The sequence below is a fragment of the Castor canadensis genome, chromosome X (assembly GCF_047511655.1).
Source record: "Castor canadensis chromosome X, mCasCan1.hap1v2, whole genome shotgun sequence".
Taxonomy (NCBI): Eukaryota; Metazoa; Chordata; class Mammalia; order Rodentia; family Castoridae; genus Castor; species Castor canadensis.
This window is the reverse complement of record NC_133405.1, coordinates 2,377,859-2,397,831: the sequence shown is the minus strand read 5'-3', so window position 1 is coordinate 2,397,831 and position 19,973 is coordinate 2,377,859. Positions and strand designations below refer to the sequence as shown.

Sequence of the window (19,973 nt, the reverse complement as noted above, 5' to 3'; positions counted from 1 at the left end):
TCAGAGGCCCTGGCAGGTGGCCACCTGTGTAGACAGTGAGATTGATACCAACTGTTGTACAATGATGACAATAAAACCGACCTCTTATGAGGAGATGCTTGTGTGTTTGTGTGCCTTCTGAGGATGGGGAGGGAGCAGGACACAGAAGACAAGTTGGGGATCCACATCCCCAGTCCCTCCTCGATCATTCTTATAATCTTCTTAATTGTTTGAGATTTCATCCATTTTGTTGGGATTGTGTAATATTAAAAAGCTTTTGCACAGCAAAGGAAATGATCACCAGAATCGAGACACAACCTACTTACTGGGAGGAAATCTTTGCCAGGTACCCATTGGATAAAGGATTGATATTCAGAATATATAAAGAGCTCCAAAATTTTATTTTTGCTGGTACGGGGGTTTGAACTCGGGGCCTCATACTTGTTAGGCAGGTGCTCTATCACGAGCCACCCTACAAGCCCTGTTTTGTGTTGGGTATTTTCGAGATAGGGTCTCGCAAACCATTTGCCTGGGCTGGCTTCGAAGAGTGATCCTCCTGATCCCTGCCTCCTGAGTAGACAGGATTACAGGTGTGAGCCACCAGCACCCTGCAAGAGCTCCAAAAAGTAAACACTAAAAATAAATAATCCAAGTGATAAATGTGCAAATGAATTGAACAGACCATTCTCAATGAAAATGACACTGAGATTCCAGCTCACCCAATCAGACCGGCAACCAGCAAGGCAACAAACAACAACAAATGCTGTCGAGGATGCAGAGAAAAAGGAACCCTTATTCACTGTTGGACAGAATGCAAACTAGCGCTGCCACTGTGGAAATTAGTATGGAGGTTCCTCTAAAAACAGAATTAAGATATGATCCTGCTGTACCACTGCTGGGCAGATAAGTGAAGGAATGTAAGTCAGCATACAATAGAGACATCTACACACTCAGGTTTATAGCGGCAGTATTCACAAGTAGCCAAACTGTGGAAGCAGCCTAGGTGCTCATCAACTGATGAACGCATGAAGAAAATATTCTCTATATACGTACACACACACAGGAGTATTACTCGGCCACAAAGAATTGACTTATGCCATTTGCAGGAAAATGGATGGAACTGGAGGTCATCACGTAAAGCAAAATAAGCCAGACTGAGAGAGACAAGCATTGCATGTTTGCAATCATATGCAGAATGTAGATGTAAACAAACAAACAAAACACCACCAAAAGAACTGCACGAGTGTAAAACTCTAAACTGTTTGGGGACAGGTATCAGTGGGATGGAGAAAGAGAGGGGGTATAAATATGCTTGAAGTGCTTTATATTCACATATGAAAATGGAATAATTCAACGTGTTGAAATGGTTTAAAATAGGGGGTCAAAATAATATTACAGGAGGTGATCCTGATAAAGGCACATTATAGGCATGTATGGAAATATCACAATGAAACCGCTGGATAACTGTAACTTAGTGAGTTTTCACGTAGGTATGTACATAAAATAGATTGTGTCTTTGCTTTTCTTCACAAGAGACAATGCAACCCTCCATGTTGTGCTTTCTAACTTTGGAGAGTGATGCTGACACACTAAGACCAAACATAAAATTAAATCATCTTTATTGCCAAGAGTTAATTGGCAGCATTAAGGAGAAAAGGTCACCATTACTACCAAAGGCATGCAAGGTTCTTACATACAGCTTTGGAATTGCTGCTGCCACATCACTGCTTAGGTTACATTTGGGTTTTAACTATTGGGATCTGGCACTGAAGAAACAAGTGAACAAAGAAGATGCAGTCACTTCAGTTGCAATCTTCAAGCCACATTAGATTCATGCAGCTAACTTTATGACGGTATCCTATCACTTAGGCTGTGCTTCTTTCTTCAAGGTGTTATAAGAATGAAAGGCCTAGAAGATATTTTAAAGCACCAGTCATCTCCTTCCACTGTTGCAACATGAAAAGAGATGTTAAATGAACGATTAATACTTAGGTAAACATAACACATATTTCTTCAAGTAAAAGAGTCAATGCTCAAATCAATCCTTAGATATCAATTCTAAAGGTACACTACTTACAGCTTCCATGATAAGTTTTTCTCCCAGGGCATCCATTTCTTTTCTAAGTGCATTTAGTTCACTGGTAAGAACACCTTTATGATGTTCCTCTAGGTCCTCAAGGCTCTAAAATAAAAAGCCATGCTCAGTTAGAAACCAGCACTTTTCACTTCATTTTATGGACATGAACACCTACACTTAAAAGGAGTTAGAGATTAAAATTCAAGTGTGTTGTTATTTATTCCAAACAAAAAAATATCCCATGTACTACAAGAAGATCAATAAACACACTGAAGGAACCCAGAAATGTGTGACTGGGCCAAATATTGTCATAAAGGGAGACAAAACTTTGTTCAAACAGGACAAGGAACTTTGTAACGTCAAGATGGAACAAATAAAGAAAACGAGGGTAAAGTTGTTTATGAATAAATGCCATCATTTTGAAATCCACTATTCAACTTTCAGAGTTCAAAGTATTCTAGGAAGCAAAGCATGATAGGCATGGGAGTTACTTCAGGGAAAGCTGTCAACCTGGAGGGATGGGAGGAAAGAAAGGATGTAGCAAATGAAGCTTTAAAGGGGGTGAATTGATGGGGGTGGTGGGAGAGGTAGATATCTGAATCTGTAAGAATTTAGAATGGGAAGCCACTGACAGTCTTGGACCGTGTGTTAGGAAGATAATATTGCAGACCGTGAAAGGACAGATTAGAGAAGAATGACCTAGGATAAAAGCTTAATAGCACAGGCAAGGAATGATGAGGTCCTGAACTAGGGCAGCACCAGTGAGAATTTAGGCAAGTACTTTACCACTTGAGCCACGCCCACAGCCCAAGAGAATTTAAAGACAGTGATGAGAGGACAACTGCAGAGGTGAGAATTTCAGGGCCCACTGATAACTGAATGGGAAGGATCATGACATGCAGCCCTCTAAATAACAGCAAAGCCATACCTCAAGCGGTAACATTTAGCAGTAACTTTTAAAAGTCCTCTCTCATACCTGCATGTTAATTAATAAATGGTTCTCAGGAAGGATTAAAACAATAGGCCCGCTATGCAGAAGCACTTAAAATTAACCGTTTTCCATATAAGTGTGTCTCTGTGTATCGAGCATTCTGAATGCACAGAATGACTACTTTTCCTTTTTTTAATTTTTAGCAATCATGAATGACACAAGGGAGTTGTGTAGTGGAAACTATATAGATGGACATCGTGTACTTTGAAAAGTAGGTTGTTTCCGACCATCCCAATGAATTTGGAAGAGTGAAATTTTAACATGAACTGTGAACAAGACATATAAAATGCCTCCAAGAAGCAGCAGAAACAGAAGAGGAGGAGGATGGGAGAAAGAGGAGTAGTGGTACTGTACAGCATGTAATTGAATTCTAAGCACACACCTGCACAGCGTGTAGGTCAACATGTCTGAAAACAAGTTGCTGAGATGCACATACAACAATGGAGCAGTCTCAAGTCTCCATGCTGGCTTTTTTCCCTCTTATATGTCTGCGCCCTTTATTAAGTGGCCATATAAGCCAATCTGTTGTCCATTCAATAAGACAAAAAGCAAATGTGCCATGAAATACACAGGAAATCAAGGATATATAGACTTCCTACTTTCACCTGCCGCTACTGTGCTGAAAAATGGATTATAGAACAAAGAGCTATGATGAAGCTGTGGATAAAGTTTCAGTTTCCTGCAGGACATGCCTATCTCTGGGTAAAAGGACCAATTTACCAATTCCCGTTTTGAATAATAGCGACCACCACGAGTGAATCCTAAAAGTAAAATTTCATCTCGTAGTTAGGTCAAACTGGAACAAGGATACCATATGGAAAATGCTGAAGAATTTTAGAGGTATAAGAACAATTTTGTTTAACATAAGTATGGAGAGAAAATCAGTTTTTTCACCTTTAAAATATACAGGGTATGATTTTTAAGGTGCTTTTTATAATTTATTCACTTATTTTTTGGCAGTACTAGGGTTTGAGTTCAGGTCCTTGCACTTACTAGGCAGGCTTTCTACCACCTGAGCCACTTTCACATCCACAGTATGTTTTCTAAGAATACAGAGTGTTACCAAATACAACAGACCTGCATGTACTGTCCATATAACTTTTCAAAGGCCCTCTTTTTCCTGTTATGAACACTTAGAGACAGAAAAAAAGCCTTGCGTTGCTGTAGAAATATCTTCTGCAAGTATAAAAAGAAAACCATGGAATAACAATCTGGGAAAAAATTAAAGCTTACAAAAAATCATTGCATATTAAATTTAAACATAATAGCTCGAAAAGAACATTTTTAATATTTTTTTGTTTAACAGACACTATGCCCAAGTTTATATAACTTGCATTTGCCAACACTGTAACAGAAACTATATAATCACCCAGTCTCCTATTCATTTAATAGGAAAGTGTCCTTCTTGACAATATTCACAACATACACCTTAGCTCTTGAACAACTGACAAGTCACACATCTGCTGCCTCCAAGAATGCTGGACTTTCTATCTGTTCCTCCACCACTGACCTCAATATAATACCATAGATCATTAGCCGCTGTCTTGTGGAAGAACCCGCTCCATTCTGTCATTCCCAAGAACTTTGGAATCTACGTAACAGTTTAATAGCAAGGTCTCCTACAAGAATCCTATTTCAGAAATCATCCTGAAGCAATTTAAATACACTTATCGAAGGGCGACTCACTTGATGCTCAAAACAACTCCATGAGGGAGGTAGGGACTCTCAGTGTGTCCCCTTTCACTGAGATTGAAACAGAGGTGTACAACAATTAAACTTGCCTATGGCTTCACAACTAACAAAGGTCAAAACAAAGTTGGATGCCAAACTAGGGGTTCCCGAGTCTTGGCACCTGACACTGTAGTGTGTACTGTTTCTTCATTTTTCTCAGTGTCCAGCCACTACTTCCCTGCCTTTGCACGTCACTCTCTTCAGTACTGCAGCTCAGTAGTCTAACATCCCTTGAATGGAGCACTTGTCACTGCCCAGTACCCCAGTCCTATGTCCTCCTCACTTTCTGAGCCCCAGTTTCAATTACACTATAGTCAGTCAACAGACTTGGCTTGCATATATACCCTGCCCCCTTGTCCCTCTGTCCTGCTTGTTCAAACCACAACCTCTCAGACCCAGCCCTCCACCTGCTCTGCCACAACCATGCTGAATGCTCTCACTTTACATTCATGACCACTAAGTCATAAAGCTAGGCTTGACACTAACACTGCTAGCCCATACTCCACTGGGCCAATCTCAGCAAACAAGCCAGTGCCTTCTCCTCTGCCCTAAAGGCAGCACCCACTCTGATCCCTACCCTTACTTCTAACCGAGGATGGGAGAACGACCTTGCCATCGCACTGAGAAAGCAAAGCAACCCAAAGAGGACGTCCCGTGTCCCATCACCACATCTTCCACCCGCCTCTGTCCACATAGGCCCATGTCCTCTACCTTCTCTCCCGGAGGTCTGCATGAACTATTGCTACGGGGGACTAATAGATTAGTGAAGTATAAAGCTAAATAAGCCGGATACCGACAGCTAGTTTTTCTCCTTGTTCATAGACTTTCTTCACATCTTGATCCAACAACTGAATCAAAATCTTCAGCTGATCCAAGAAGTCCTTACAAAGCTTCTGACTGTAAAAGATGACAATAAACACTGGGATGTTCCAAAACAATAAGGAGAATGGAAAACACATTCAAGGCACAGTTGATTTGCCGTGATTCATACTGCCAATGGAGGAGGGGAAAAGCTGAGCAAGCAAAATCTCCTGAGGATGGTGAACCGCACTCGATGCATTTACATATTATTTATGATACAAGATTGACCTTTTTCTACAATGTTGAATACAGTTAACTACTACAGGACTAATGGTTTCAGACATTCAACTTTAATGCAGCAAGCACATTCATGGCATGAGTACAGATTTCCTGTTAAGCAGGTTCGACCGTAATGTGAAAGGACAAAAAGGTCCTCTTTGTCGACCCCTAGCAAATACAACTCAATTCAATTATGATGTCAGGATATAGGACAAAAGCAATTATTTCCTATAGAAAAATCAAGGCAGAGCCAGGTGTGCTGGTGTGTGCCTCTAATCCAAGCTACACAGTGAGCAGAGATGAGAGGATCTCAATTCAGGGCCAGCCTGGGCAAAAAGTAAGCAAGCCCTTACTTCAAACAAACAAGCCAGGCTTGGTGATGCATACCTAGAATCCCAGCTATTTGGAGGTGGAGATAGGAGGATCACGTTCTGAGGCTGGCCCTGAGAACAAGCTAGATCCTACCTGAAAAATAAACCAAACCGAGAGAGAGAGAGAAAGAGAGAGAGAGAGAGAGAGAGAGAGAGAGAGAGAGAGAGAGAGAGAGAGAGAGAAGAAAATCTGAGGGTGGGGGAAAAGTGGTACAGCACTTGCCTAGCAAGCTCAAGGCTCTGCGTTCAAACCCCAGTACCGCCAAAGGGGGATGGAGGAGATCAAAATAAAAATCAACCCAGATATGTTTCCCAATAGTGGTTCCAACAAATAGAAGCCACAGCTATTTCTTAAAGTAGCATGTACACATGAACGGCACAAACAAATGCTACAAAGTATCTCATTCCAAAGTACTAACAAGCACACCTTCGCTCATGCTGGGTTGTCAGGCCATGGTCAATTATCTGCTGAATGGTATTGATAGAAGCATTGACTTGCATTTCGATACACTTTCTCTTTTTGATAAACAACTTCTCAAGGTCCTCTACATTGAAAGAATATCTGCATTAGCACTGATTGTCAACTCAGTAAGGTTAACGCTGGCTCAGCAGTATTGCAAAGACCCTTAGTATTAGCAAATAGCCATTCTTTCCAAAATCGAGAGTATTTGCTTCCTTTCTTTCTGTGAAAATTTATAGTGGCTACTACCTCAATTGGACATTTTCTCTTTGTAGCTCAATTTGTATTCCTTAGATGTAAAACATAGCTAAGGAAAAAAAGATTTCTATTGACCAAAACTTACAAACAGGGTCTCAAAGCAGCACTTAATTTCTTTATGAGAAAGCATTTCCAGTGGCATATTGTTTACAAGCATACAAAGTATCCTCCAATTTGAGAAGGACACCTTTAGAGTGGTTACTGTTGGACAGCTTTAGGTAAACCTCAAAGTCAACCCAAAGGCACAAAGATAATTGCACGGCAAGATAACAAAACTGCATCTCAGTGAGGCTTCTAAATAAATCTGACAACAAGAAAAAGACCGTGAATAGTTTAAGACGAATCTGTTCAATTTCAAAACGCTGAGTAGCCTTAAGACAGAAAATAATCAAAATTGGCTCTGAGTCTTTGTTCAGCGTTTGACCTTTCACACAGTTAGTGTAACTATTATCTGAGGTACCAATTTAAAACTTGGGTTCGATTGTGATCATACAACACCCCCATGCTAACAATGTTGACGTTAGTTCACCACCACATGCTATTTGTGTAATTTCAACAAGGAGACTGTTAGAGGATTCGGTCGGACTGCCCCACCCCACAGAAAAAAACAAGACAGGCATACAAAATAACTGAAATGAAAATACAAAAGTCTGATATTGCAAAAAGACCTATCACTTACTATGCAACAAAACCTGGCATACAGAGCATTTCATCCAATTTTCTCCTAACATTTCACAGTGTATAAAATAAAAGCATTATTCTTACCTCACCATTGTTCAATAAGTACCAATTTGAGTATATAAGTTAGAAAATCTCAGCCAGGTGTGGTGGTGCCCTGCTGTGATCCCAGTGCTTGGGAGGCTGAGGAGGGAGGATCGATCGGGAGGCTGAGGCTAGCCTTGGCTACATGACAAGACCCTGCCTCAAAAAGAATATGCAACAAAAAAAACCTGTAAAACCGAGTAATAAATACTCACACAACACCCTGCGTATTTGAACAAGCCATTTAACACATTTCTGCAGTCCAGTGATTAACACTTCCTGGTATCAAATAGTTCTTTGGCCTGAAACAATTTCCTTAAACTACAGCTGTCTCCGAAAACATACCTTGAAAGCTTTGCAACATTTTCTCTAATTCGATCCTGTGAAGAAATCACATGAGCTTGTAGTTAAATGTCGGAAAAACACCGTGCTTGGTTTGGAAGAAGGGTCATATTCCAAGTGTAAGTTTACAAGAATAGCGTTAGGCGAGCAGAAGTCAACTTTTCTACAGCACTTCATCAGCAGGCAAAAATCACTTTAAACACCATACCCCAGATCTCGGTCATCTGGTTCTAACAAAGAACTGTCCTCCCCACTGCTAGCAGTTCCTGGGTTGTTTGCTGCATGGACAAGGAGAAAGAAGAGAACCGTTTACAAATCAAGTGTGCTCTTTTGATCAGCATCTGCCACGGAGGAGTGTCCTCATTATGGGGTTTCTTGGGCTCTTTCTTTGCCAGAGTTTTCAAAGCAGGAATAAATATATGGATGGAATCAGTCGTGTGGAGGACAGATGAAATTAGGCCAGGGCCTGGGAACATCTTCTGGAGGCATTTGTGCAGTGAGCCTGAATTTCAGGGTGAAAGCCATGGTAAACCATGTCCCCCTTCCTATGAGACCTGTTGGAGGTGAGGACTGCACAGGCCCAGAGGAGCTGCCTCATGAGCTCTGTGCTGGTGCCACACATGGGCTGGGAACAGCCAAGGGGAAACCTACTGGCCACAAGCAGGCATGAGAAACAAAAGGCCTGGAATCCCAAGCAAGGACCCTGGACGTAAGCTGCCCTCCTGCTCCCCCTGCTCAGAGATGAGCCAGACCTTCGTCCCCTGGGGGTGCGTGTGGGGGTGGGGGTGGGGGGAGACTAGAGTCCCAAGCCCCAGGCCAGGCAGTTTTTACCTGGGCTCTGGACTTCAGGTGCCGGCAGGTGCTGAACCTGCCTCAGGGCCCTGGCAGTCGTCCCCTTGACCTTCCTTGTGGGCGCCATGGCTGTGGTCTTCCAGTACTGGTCGGTCTTGGGAGCTCAAAGCCACAGTAAAGAAAGGGGGGTGCGGTGGAGGGATAGCTGGAGGTGTGGAGTGAGGGAGGGTTAAATGAGAGCCCTGGGGAAGGAAGGGGTGGCCGGTTCCACCTGGTGGGGTGAGATGAGGGCAGCGGTGTAGCGGGGGCACGGGAGCAGGGAGGGGCAGGGAGGAGGGTGCCAGTGTCCAGTCCTGTGTCTCCAGGACTGGATGCGCAGCTTCCAGTGCCCTGCAGGTCTCAGCCCCAGTCCCCTCTGCTCCTCCCCCTGTGGTGGGACAAAGTGGGCCACGCCCCTCGGTCCCCAAAGTGACCCCGTGGTGGGGGCTGGTCCCGCGGACCCATTGGCAGCCAGCCAGCCGGACAGATGACAGACCACCGGGGGGTGTGGGGAGGGGGCGGGAGAAGGGGGGCGGAGGCCGGCACAGCAACTGTGAGCCGTGGCCAGGGGGAAATGATCCCATCCACACCTTGTCTGGGCACTCAGGCCCAGCACGCAGGTGTCCCGGTGCCGACGCCCCGCTCTGCCCCACACGGCCCCACCCGGCCCGGCCCACTCCCGTCCCACCCCCACCCCCACCCCCACCCCCACGGCCCGCCCAGACCCTCCGAGACCAGGCCTTCTGTCCGCCCAGACCTGGACTGCCGACGCCCTCAGGGGCCTCGCCAGTCCCACGCCTAGACGAGGCCCAGGGACATCGCCTCACAGGCCAGCCTGGGCTTTCCTTGAGCTCCACATCCGCAAAACCGTGTCGTCCACCCCGCTTCCCCACCGCTTGTGCCTACCCAGAGCAGAGAACCCGGCCGCCACCCACCACGGCGTCCCCGCGTCCCTGCCACCACGATGCTCCCTCGAAGGCCGAGGTCTCCTCAGTCACAGGCTGCCGCGCTGCACACGGTACCAGCCTGCTTGGAGGCCTGGAGGGCGCAGGCGCAGGCGCGAGCGCCTTGCTGATTGGCTGGCGCCGTGCACGTGCACAAGGCGGGGCCTCGCGGGGCCACGCCCCCGGCAGCTGAGCACTAGGGTGGAGACAAGCAGAGTCAAGGCCTGACCAGCCCAGCTCTTGCTGGGGACTTGGCAGCGCTCCTCAGCCTGGCAGGCGACCCAAGGACACGGAGCAGGGGATCGGCCAGCCCTGGACCCCGTACCCTGTCAGGGAAGGAAGGACAAGTGGACAGCGCCTGCCATCTCCTCTCTCTCGCCTCCTTCGACCCACCCTTCCCTGCAGAGGAACTGCCCTCCCATGGATCCTGCTCTGGTGTCTCACGTGTCCCCTCCCTTTGGCCGGCAGGTGGCAGCACTCCTGCCGGAATCCCTCAGGTCCCGCCTGCCCTGTCCATGCCGTCGTGTGCCACCCGCTATTCTGCCACCTCTGCCTCAGTTTGACCTTCTGTCCCTACCAGACCCGGTGCTGCTGCAGGTAGCACATTGCTCCAGTGTTCCCTGCGCCGTCCTGTATATGCTTACCCCTGTGGCTACTTCGCAGGATCTGCGTTCATCTTGATCCCTGTCCTGGCACTTCTTTCCTAGTTCGAGCCTTCTCCCCAGTGACGCTATCCACTTCTAACCTCTGGCTCCCGTGTCAAGGGTTTCACAGAGTACCAAGGGGTGGAATTGCTACAGCACAGGCTGGGAATATTCTGTGACGCCCAGATGCTTCGCATTTATATCCCGCCGGCAGGTGGACGTCGCCCTGTTGCACAGACTCACCAACACGTGCCCTACATGGTGATGGTTACTAAAGGTGGCATTTTCTAAGAGATGCAAAATGATAGCTCTTTTGTGGCTCTTTCTGCATCTGCCCCGTCGCTAACAAGATACATTGAGCTGGTTTTCATGCTTGTTGACCCCCATTTGTTGCCTTTCCTTCTACATTAAAATACCTGGCTGTTTTTCAATTTGAGAAGGTGTATTCCTTTCAGATTTGGAGACGTGCTTTAAAGACTGTGATATGAATCTTTATGTCTGTGTTTTCCTGGACTTTGCTTTTAAAAGTGTGTCTTTAATCTGTGATCATAAATTATCTGCATTTTCTATTGAGGGGTTTGGGGCTTGATTTTGCATTCTCAATTCTGTGTTCATCTACAAAGTGCTTTTTGTGTCATGTAGACATCCAGATGCCATTTTTCTTTCCCTTGTGGAAATTCAAATTTCCCCATCCTCTTTAGTCGAATAATGTATACCTTCCCACCATCAGGTCACTAGCTAAAAAGAAAAAAAATAGAGTCCCCATTGACTGGAAATGCTATAGTCTTACAATAGCCTGGGTTTCCGTGTGTTGTGCAGTCTGCTTCTGGACTGTCTCTCAGGATCCCTTGCTCTGTCTATTTCCATGCCAGAACCACAACGTTTGAATTAGGGAGGCTTTGGAGTATGCTGTGACATCTGGTAGGACTTTTCTCCCTCTGAGCTGTTCCATGTGTCCCCCGGTCAGGTGAGCAGAGATGTCCCTACCCACGGTCTAGGTTCCATGGCCCTCTGTCTTCCGGGACCCTCGTATTATCCATCCCTTTATTCATTATCTCTTTCCCTCGGGTATCTTTCTCTTTCCACCTCTCCCACTCACATCGCACGTCTTCAGATCTGCTCCACCATTAAGACCTCTGGGCCTTCTTCCCACCACCCTCCTCCCCTTAGCATCAGACTTTGACAAAGGGTCATCTCTGCTCCTGGCCTGGATTTCCTGACCTCCCAAGTACTCTTTAACCCACTGTAAAGCAGCCACGGCCGCCACATCTCTTCCCAGAGGGCCCTCACGCTAGAACCCCTGGCGAACCTCCATGGGAGCCAATCAAATGGACATGCCCTGGTCCTCGTCTCACTTGATTCTCAGCAGCGGTCGACACCGTTGGTCACTCTTTTTTGTTAGTTTTCTTTCCCCTCCCATCCTGCTGTGGCAGCCCAAACCGCTCGTTCCCTCCTTCTCTTCCTTGTGGCCACTCCTTGGTAACTTTGCTAGCTCTGCCTTCTCTGCTAGCTCTGCCTTCTCCGCGTGGCCCTTAGGTGATGGGATTTCCTGGGACCTAGTTTTACTCGGGTCTCATCTAGATTTGTACTCTCTCTCTCTGGACGTTTTCATACATGCCCAAGGCATACAATTACCATTTATGGACGTTTTCATACATGCCCAAGGCATACAATTACCATTTATACCACAGTGCCTCAAAGTGTGGTTCGTGGACCGGCCTGTATCAGAATCACGGGGAATCTGCTAAAACTCAGACTCCTTGGCTCTACCTGAGACCTCCCGAATTAACTCTCTGGGAGGGGACATGGACTGTGAACTTGAAATGACTTCTCAGGTTGCTGCCACACTTAGGTTGGAGCCTCTCTCTCACTGACTGCCAGTCAAAGACATTTACAGTGGCGGCTCAACATCTCCACCTGGTGGCTTTCTAACCCCTTTGTCTTATTTTCCAAACTACAGGCCTTGTGTGCACCCAGGTTAGAAGACTACTCCAAGTGTGATAAACAAGAAAGACGCAAAGAGCAACAGACACGAATGGAGTATCTGGTGCATGAATAATCATGATTTCAGTACACGGTTCTATGGCCTCTCGAGCACCAAAGGACTCCTCTATATTGAAGTTTTGAGGGCAAATCACATGGGCACCTTTCGATTTTCCCCAAGGACACGGAAACACAGGTATTGGCCGAATCCCCTCTGTGGATCACTACAAGTCTCTGACTTGTCACGGTGGTGCCAACGCACTGAGTGACTCTCCACAGTGAGCCTTCCAGAGGGGAGTTGAGAAAAAGCCTCTCTACCTCCCACTAATGATAGAATACAGGGCACGCTAAGGTAACTGAAATTCCACTTCGAAGTCTCCATTCTAACCAGAAGCTAAATGAGCTTTCACCTTGAAATGTTACAAAAATCTAATCTAGAAGGAAATGAAATTCACCCATAAATCCCACTACTCGGAAATGATACGCCATTTAAACATGGTGTATTATCTCCTTTCATCCTCATGTAAGCACACTGATATTTTGGGTGAGGGACCATGGAGGAGCACTCCCAGATTGGACATGGTTTCCTACAGTGACTTTTACTGAAGGTTACCTGTCCTTTCTCTCCTTTGTCCATGGTAAACATCTGCAGGTTTCCCCCTCCAGCACCTCGGCATTGTACTGCTGAAACGAGTGTATGTCATCGAAAAGGACAGGGAGATTTCGCCATGGGCTCCAGGAGATGATCCGTGGGTTATTTATTACAGGCACACCAAGATCCCATGACTCATCTCAGCACCCAGTCTTCAAAGAGCACCCTGTTGATACTCCTCCACCCACAGCATTGCCCACTGACTCCTCTACTTACCTGCACTCATGACCCAGTACTTTCACCGTCTCTCGGGAGCCTGGGCTGTCCAAGCCTGTCAAGGCCATGTGACAACCAAAACATTGCATGCTTTGTTGCCTCATTCACACTCTCAAAGAACTCAAGTGAGAGTCTGGCTTCTCGAGAATTTCTCAGGCGATGAAACACTGGTGTTGGATCCTGAGGTACGAGAAGGAGTTTCACAGATAAACCTGGAAGAAAAGATGATCCAAGCATCTGCTGAGTAAAGGGCCCTAGAAGATATGCGCAACGGCAGGAATGCTTAGGGAAATACAGATAAAACCGCAATAATTCCACTTCAATCCTCATCCCTCCCCCAACTGTCATTTCAAAAAGATATTAAGCATTGTTATTGGGCCTATGAAGAAATCCAAAGCCTTAGACAGTGGGGTTGGGGGTTCACTTAAAGTGCTGCAGCCACTGTGCGAAACAGTTTTGGGGTCATTTAGCATATGGGACGTGAAATTCGCATAATGATACAGGAATTCCACTCCTAGGTATACGCCCCCCCCAAAAAACCCCAGAAATGTGAAAAGAGTCATAGAAGAAAATACATGTACCTGAATGCTCACAGCAGCACTGATTCCAACAGCCGATCGGAAGCAGCCCAAATTATCAGCGAGGGATGAAAGGATCAGCAAAGCTGGAGCACTCACGCAATGGAGTATTAGGACGTCATATACAGGAATGAAGTGCTGGTTCGTGTTCCAGCCGGGATGAACGTTGAACTCATTTTCAGTGAGACAGTCCAGACACAAAGGGTCACACGTTGTCTGTTTCCATTTATCTGGAATACATAGGCAACATAGGCAAACCCTACAGGTTATTACTCAGAAATTGGATTTTTGTTTTCATCTAACTTGAGGAGAAAGCATGACGGTGGTTTTAGGGGCTGGGGTTGGGGTGGTGGCAATGAGGAGCAACTGCTTGATGGGTACAGGGTTTCCTGGGGGCCCCCGATGAGCATGTTGTGTAGATGGACAGAAGTGATGATTTCACAATAGCAGTGAATTTACGCAATGCTCTGTTTAAGGTGGTTAACTTTGTTTTGTGAATGCCACTTGAGTAAGTGACTATTAATTAGAAAACCACGACAGTTATTAGATGAATGTACGAAAAGTCTTGAGGACTTTTTGAAAACCCTGAGCGATAGATTTCATATGACGCCCAGCTATGCTTTCGTACGGATATGGCCTAAAAAAATAACTCTGCTCTTGAAGCCAAAACAAATTCTGAATTGTGGGGGGGGGGTTCCATTTTTGCCAGTCTCCTTACAGTCAGCCTGAGTAGTAGAGAGCTGGATTTTCTTAGCTACTTCTTCAATCAACCTCCTGCAATGTGCTGTTTATAGCCAAGTGCCCAGAGGCTGGGGGATTCAGAGATCCTGAGTTGGAGAGGGAAGAACGCACCAGCCCCAAAAGGTTCTCATGGCCATCTCCCCAGGGTTTGGGGAGTGACCGTTTAGGGTCTGCCAGAGACCCATTTTCTCCTGTGATGCCTCGTGAACCCTTTTGAGCGTAGACAGGCTAGCAATTCATTTGACCAAAGTGGAGGCTAGGAACAGAGACGTTAGGGTACGCAGCTGTGAGTGGCAGAGCTGAGAGTCCACCCCTTCATCAGATTTCAGAAACTCTCTCTGATTTGAAAGGATGGATAGGGAATGCACCCCTGCTCTTTGCCCTCCCTGGGAAAGTAGCTAGTCCAGAGGGTCGACCCTGAGATTGGTCTGTCTTCTCTCCACCCGAGGAACCTGGTAGAGCCCTTCATTCAGTGGTGCACAGGTACAAATTGAGCCCAGCTTGGCTGCCCTGTTATGGATGGCTTGTGGAATCTAACAGTCTCCTTGCTCTACGGTCCCTGTGTCCCATGCTGTGCTGGGGCTTCCTGCAACCTCATGTGCAGAGAGCTGATTCTGGCCCCACCCACCACTTAGCGTTCAGGGAGGGGTGGCTGTTGGTGGCTTGCTGGTGGCCATGGTGGGAGAATTTACACCATGGAAACAGTAAAAGCCTGGCAACGAGAGGGGCGCCCTCCCTCTCCTGGGCCTGTTTCCAGTACATCTCTGTGTGGCACTGACCACAGCACGTTGGCTCTACTACGGAGAGGGGCAGGGCTGAAGGGGTGCATCTCAGAACCTCTCTCTCCCCATCTCCCACCTCTCTCTCCCTGTCAGTGCTCTCTATCATGGATGCCAGGCTCCAGGCAGGAGGTGTGTGCTGTGACCCAGTGATAAGTGACCTTTGTGGGAGCGAATTAGGCACGGGCCCAGTGGATTCAGGTGAATGTACTGAGAAGATCCCAAGTGGGAGAGGTTTAGCCCCATGCCTCCAAAATCCTAGGTCTCGGGCGCTTCTCTTTGCAATGAATGTCATGTGCTGAGCCTCCTATGGAGACACCCAGGACCAAGTGTAGATTCACAGTCCGTTGGGCGTGCCAAACCCTGACTTTTGGCTTTGCGTTTTTCTGGCATACAGGTGCTTTGTTTCTGCTCTGCAGGTCACTTGGGTCATTCATTTACCCTATTTATTTATTTATTTATTTATATTTTGTCTCCCTGTGTAGCTCAGGCTGGCCTCGAACACCACACTCCTTTGCCTCAGCCTCCCGAGTGCTGGGGTGGCAGGAGTGCACCACCATACCCAGCTTGAAGGTCAGTTTAAAGTGACCAAAAGGCCTTGTTGATCCCATCTGCACAAGGGCAGCTGACCTCTTGTCTTCTGGCAGGTGGAAGGGAATCCCTCTCAGGACCTGGATCCTGAGTCTGCCTCTCTGTGGAAAACAGAACCTGTTGTCCCTTGACTTTCCTTTCTCCAAAGTCCATTTTGTGACAACTCCCTGCTCACAATGCCTATTGTGTAGAGAATTTTCGGGAATGTCTCTGATACTTCATTCATGCATTCATTCATTCGTTGGACTGGATCAGGTGTAACTGACTGAGATGGAGAGCAGCCATCTACGGTGTCTCAGAAGGTGTATGAGCACTTCCTGGTTTCCATAGAAAGCTCACTTCAAGGACATGATTGGATGACACTCTGGTTTCTGTGGCAACCGGGGCAAGCCATTCCTTCCTGGTGGCAGGCACGTATCACGAGGACATTCACAGACTGGAGAGATGGAGTAACTAGAAACCTGAGGACGAGTAGGTATCTGCTGTCAAGGTCAGTGAGTGTGAACGTGAGTGTGTTTTGGGAGTTGGGAGTGGTGTGTGTGCTCTTTAATGGGACACTAAGGGCGTCATCACCCAGGCCCGGCTCACCGTCCTGAGGTGACACCTGATGTGTGAGGCCTTTTCACCTGAGTTCTGTAAAGCCAGGGTCCCCCAAAGTATTTTTGGGTCTATGCCTCTGTTTGGCAAGGATTGTCGTGTGTGCCCTTGACGACGGCTACTTTATTCATTTCACAACGCCTTATCGCAGGAAGTTATTCCGTGTGCGCGTGATCTGAGTGTGAAACTTGAAGGCAGTGAGTAATGGGACAAACGGCTGGGACTGGAAGATCCCGTGTAATGTAATGGGCCTAACCCAGGGCTGATCCTGGGAGGCTGGTCGGGAATGAGAGGACGGATTACCTCCCTGTCAGCACACCGCAATTGCTGTTCAGTAGATTAAGCTAAATCGGTATGGCATAAGCACCTTCACGAAGGGTCTGAGTTTTCTGGGTGGGCCTGTGGAACTGTGTGCTGGGGTGTTAGTCTCTTCTACCACAGAAAAGCCTAGGCTTTGTGCGACATGCTGCTGGGGTCTTTGTCAGGATCTGTGCCTTAGGGAGAAGCAGCCTCTAGGTCCAGGGTACTGAAGTCTCTCAGCTCTCAGTCTACTACTACCTGCTGCTCCCTGACTGTGGGACTCTGTCAGACCCATTGTATCTCAACCAGTCAGTCTTCTCTCTCTCTCTCTCTCTCTCTCTCTCTGTCTCCTTCTCTCTCTGTGTAGGTCTCTGTCTCTCTCTGTGTAGGTCTCTGTCTCTCTCTGTGTAGGTCTCTGTCTCTCTCTGTCTCTCTCACACACACACCACACCCCTCTATCTCTGACTCTCCATTAACTCTACATCTGCATGCCTACCTATCATACCTCCTCCTGTCCGTAGCTCCATCCATCCATCCGTCTACCCACCCTTTCATCCATCTGCCTACTTACCTATCTATCTCTCTTGAGGGAGAGCAGACGGCTGTCTCCCCATCACTAGAGAGGATGAGCAGAACAGCACAAGCAAGGGCTCTACGCATGCCCATTAGAAGGTGTTTGGGCATGGGCCACAGTATGTGGTGAGAGGAGCAGTTAATAATTTGATCTAGCACATTCCCCTCTTGTTGTCCCTCTGCAGGAGGTATTGCCATTGTAACCTGAAAAATAACTGTCAACGGCATTTTGATTGCCTGTTGAAAGTACTCTGTTAAAGTGTTTCATACTTGAAAAGATGTGGCCAAATGGTAATTCTGAATCTATTTAAATAGGTTGCAAAAATTTATGGCCTTGTAAGTACCTTACAGAAATATACATGTATAAATGGAATAAAATTCCTGGAGCCTGTGGACTCACACCTACAAAAGAATTCCTGTGTGATTGAATTACAATTGCTTAATAGCCGTCCTATTTTGTATATATAAATATTACTGTTACCTCAAATTTTGTTGAAGAGAGAGCATAAGGCATACTAGGAAGGACCAAGGGTTTTTGCTAGTTGAGATAATATGTGTAAATGTTGTACAGGGTTTCCCTGTAGGATTTCAAAATCAGCTAAGAATAACATGCACGCTGGAAGCAGAAACACATGCGGGACTGTGTGGAGGCAGTAAGCATGTGTTGCACACATGCACGCCGGGCATCTTGTATTTCTAACAGTGTGTGTGTGCACGTGTGTATGCACTTGGGGTGTGGTGGGCTTTTGGGTGCTTGAGCACGCCGGCTTAGTTGGGCGAGCTGGATGAGGGGACACTGAAGCAGCTGAGTCACCTGTTATTCCTTCTCACTCTTGCTGTGTGTCCTCAGATGACCCACATCTGTGCTTGACAGCCCAGTACTCTGTGTGCTCAATCAGAGCCCGCCAAACCTGTCCGATCACACACACTCATCCAGGAAAGGTTTATTGCACATTATTCCCCAAGTGAGTCTATTTCTCCCTCATCAGACTTTTCATATTACACCTACGAGCGTATGCGACCAAAGACATGCATACATGCGTTTATGTAGGAAGCAACTTCTTCACAGCCAGGTAGTCATGACCCGAAACATAGCAATGAATTATCATACACGTTTGTACAGTGAATGGATAATAGAGAAAAGTGGAATGCATCCAACTGAGTGTTTAGGGGTGAGAAGGTGGGCAGAGAAGAGTGGTCTGTCTTCTACATTTGTTTTGGTGGTACTGGTGTTTGAACTCAGGGCCTTGTGCTTGCAAAGCAGGTGCTCTACCACTTGAGCCGCACCTGCAGTCCATTTTGCTCTGGTTATTTTAGAGAAGGGGTCTCACAAACTTGGCCTGGAGCCCTGATTCTCCTCATCTCAGCCTCCCAAGTAGCTAGGTTTACAGACGCGTTTCTGTAGTGTTGGAATTTTCGGCAGATATGATTTGGAAAACTTACGGGAACCTTGGGGCAAAGACATTCCCAGATCTAATGCAGGAAAACAGGCGTTCACAAGGAGATGTGTCCCAGTGTGCTCCTGGGTTAGGAACTCTGGCCTCACGTGCCCTGTGTATGAGGGTGCAGTGGGACGTAGAGGCCGTGCTTTGGAAGTACCCACATCCTCACAGTAAGAGGGAGAGGCTGTGATGCTGTGGTGTGTAGACCCCGTTATTTTTCTTCCTGTGCATTTCATCTTCTCTGCAAGCCCAGCTGACGTTATTCGAGAATCAGAGAAACCCTGCTTTTGTTTCTCGCGCGCACACACAGCACCTAGACTGCTAGTAGGAAAGCCACACGTCCATGGTAGATGCTGTCTGAAAGGAGGAGGCCCCACTGTTCTGAGGGCAGAGACTCGCCTTCAGCCTCCACAAGCAGAGGGAATGGGGTGGAACTGCGGTGAGATGCAAAAGCGGGAAGAAACTAGACATCTCCGTTATGGATGGGATTAGCATTTGACTTCGCTTTCACAAAGCATGTGCTCTGGAGTTGGGAGAGGGAGAGCCAGCACTCGGTCATCCCTTAAGTGGCAATGGTTTCCCATCTGTTTTGGATCTTCCAGGTTCACGTTAGAGGGAACAGGTTGGGGGCCCGGGGGCCCTGAATCCCTGGAAGAACGGTGCAGGTCAGAGGCCCGGAGCGGGACGAAGGGTCTACAGACAGGCAGCCGCAGCCTGGCAGTCCAGAGAGCCAGCTCAGAAACCAGACCTGCTGGGATCCACGTGACCCCGGGTAAGCCTTTTCCACGTAACAATCATTCGCATACCAGCATTTCCCATTGACTTTTCGGGGTGCCGTTTCCTTTGCTCCTCACTGCCTCTGAATATGGCATCTCCCTGATGCCCAGTGCATGTGTGCAGTAGATGTCCTCAGGCTTCCTGGGGTGGGCGGGGCAGAAGTAGCATCCCAAGAAAGAAAACATGGAAGCATCCCTCCAGGGGGCAAGCCCTAGCCAAGCCACAGGCTCCGAGCGTGCAGTACGAGAAATGGGCCCCTGACATGACGGCCACC

General features: G+C 47.1%; 1 protein-coding gene across 1 annotated transcript; it reads right to left on the bottom strand.

Annotated features, from left to right (window-relative positions):
• Positions 1-9,371, bottom strand: LOC141419826 (synaptonemal complex protein 3-like). The gene is made up of 8 exons (XM_074063573.1): positions 8,883-9,371; positions 8,260-8,329; positions 8,055-8,089; positions 6,657-6,774; positions 5,576-5,675; positions 4,125-4,223; positions 2,057-2,161; positions 1-24 (listed from the first exon to the last, which is right to left on the bottom strand). The coding sequence occupies exons 1-8, from the start codon at positions 8,968-8,970 to the stop codon at positions 1-3; spliced, it is 639 nt and encodes a 212-aa protein (XP_073919674.1). The 5' UTR covers positions 8,971-9,371.
• Positions 9,372-19,973: the final 10,602 nt, after the last annotated feature.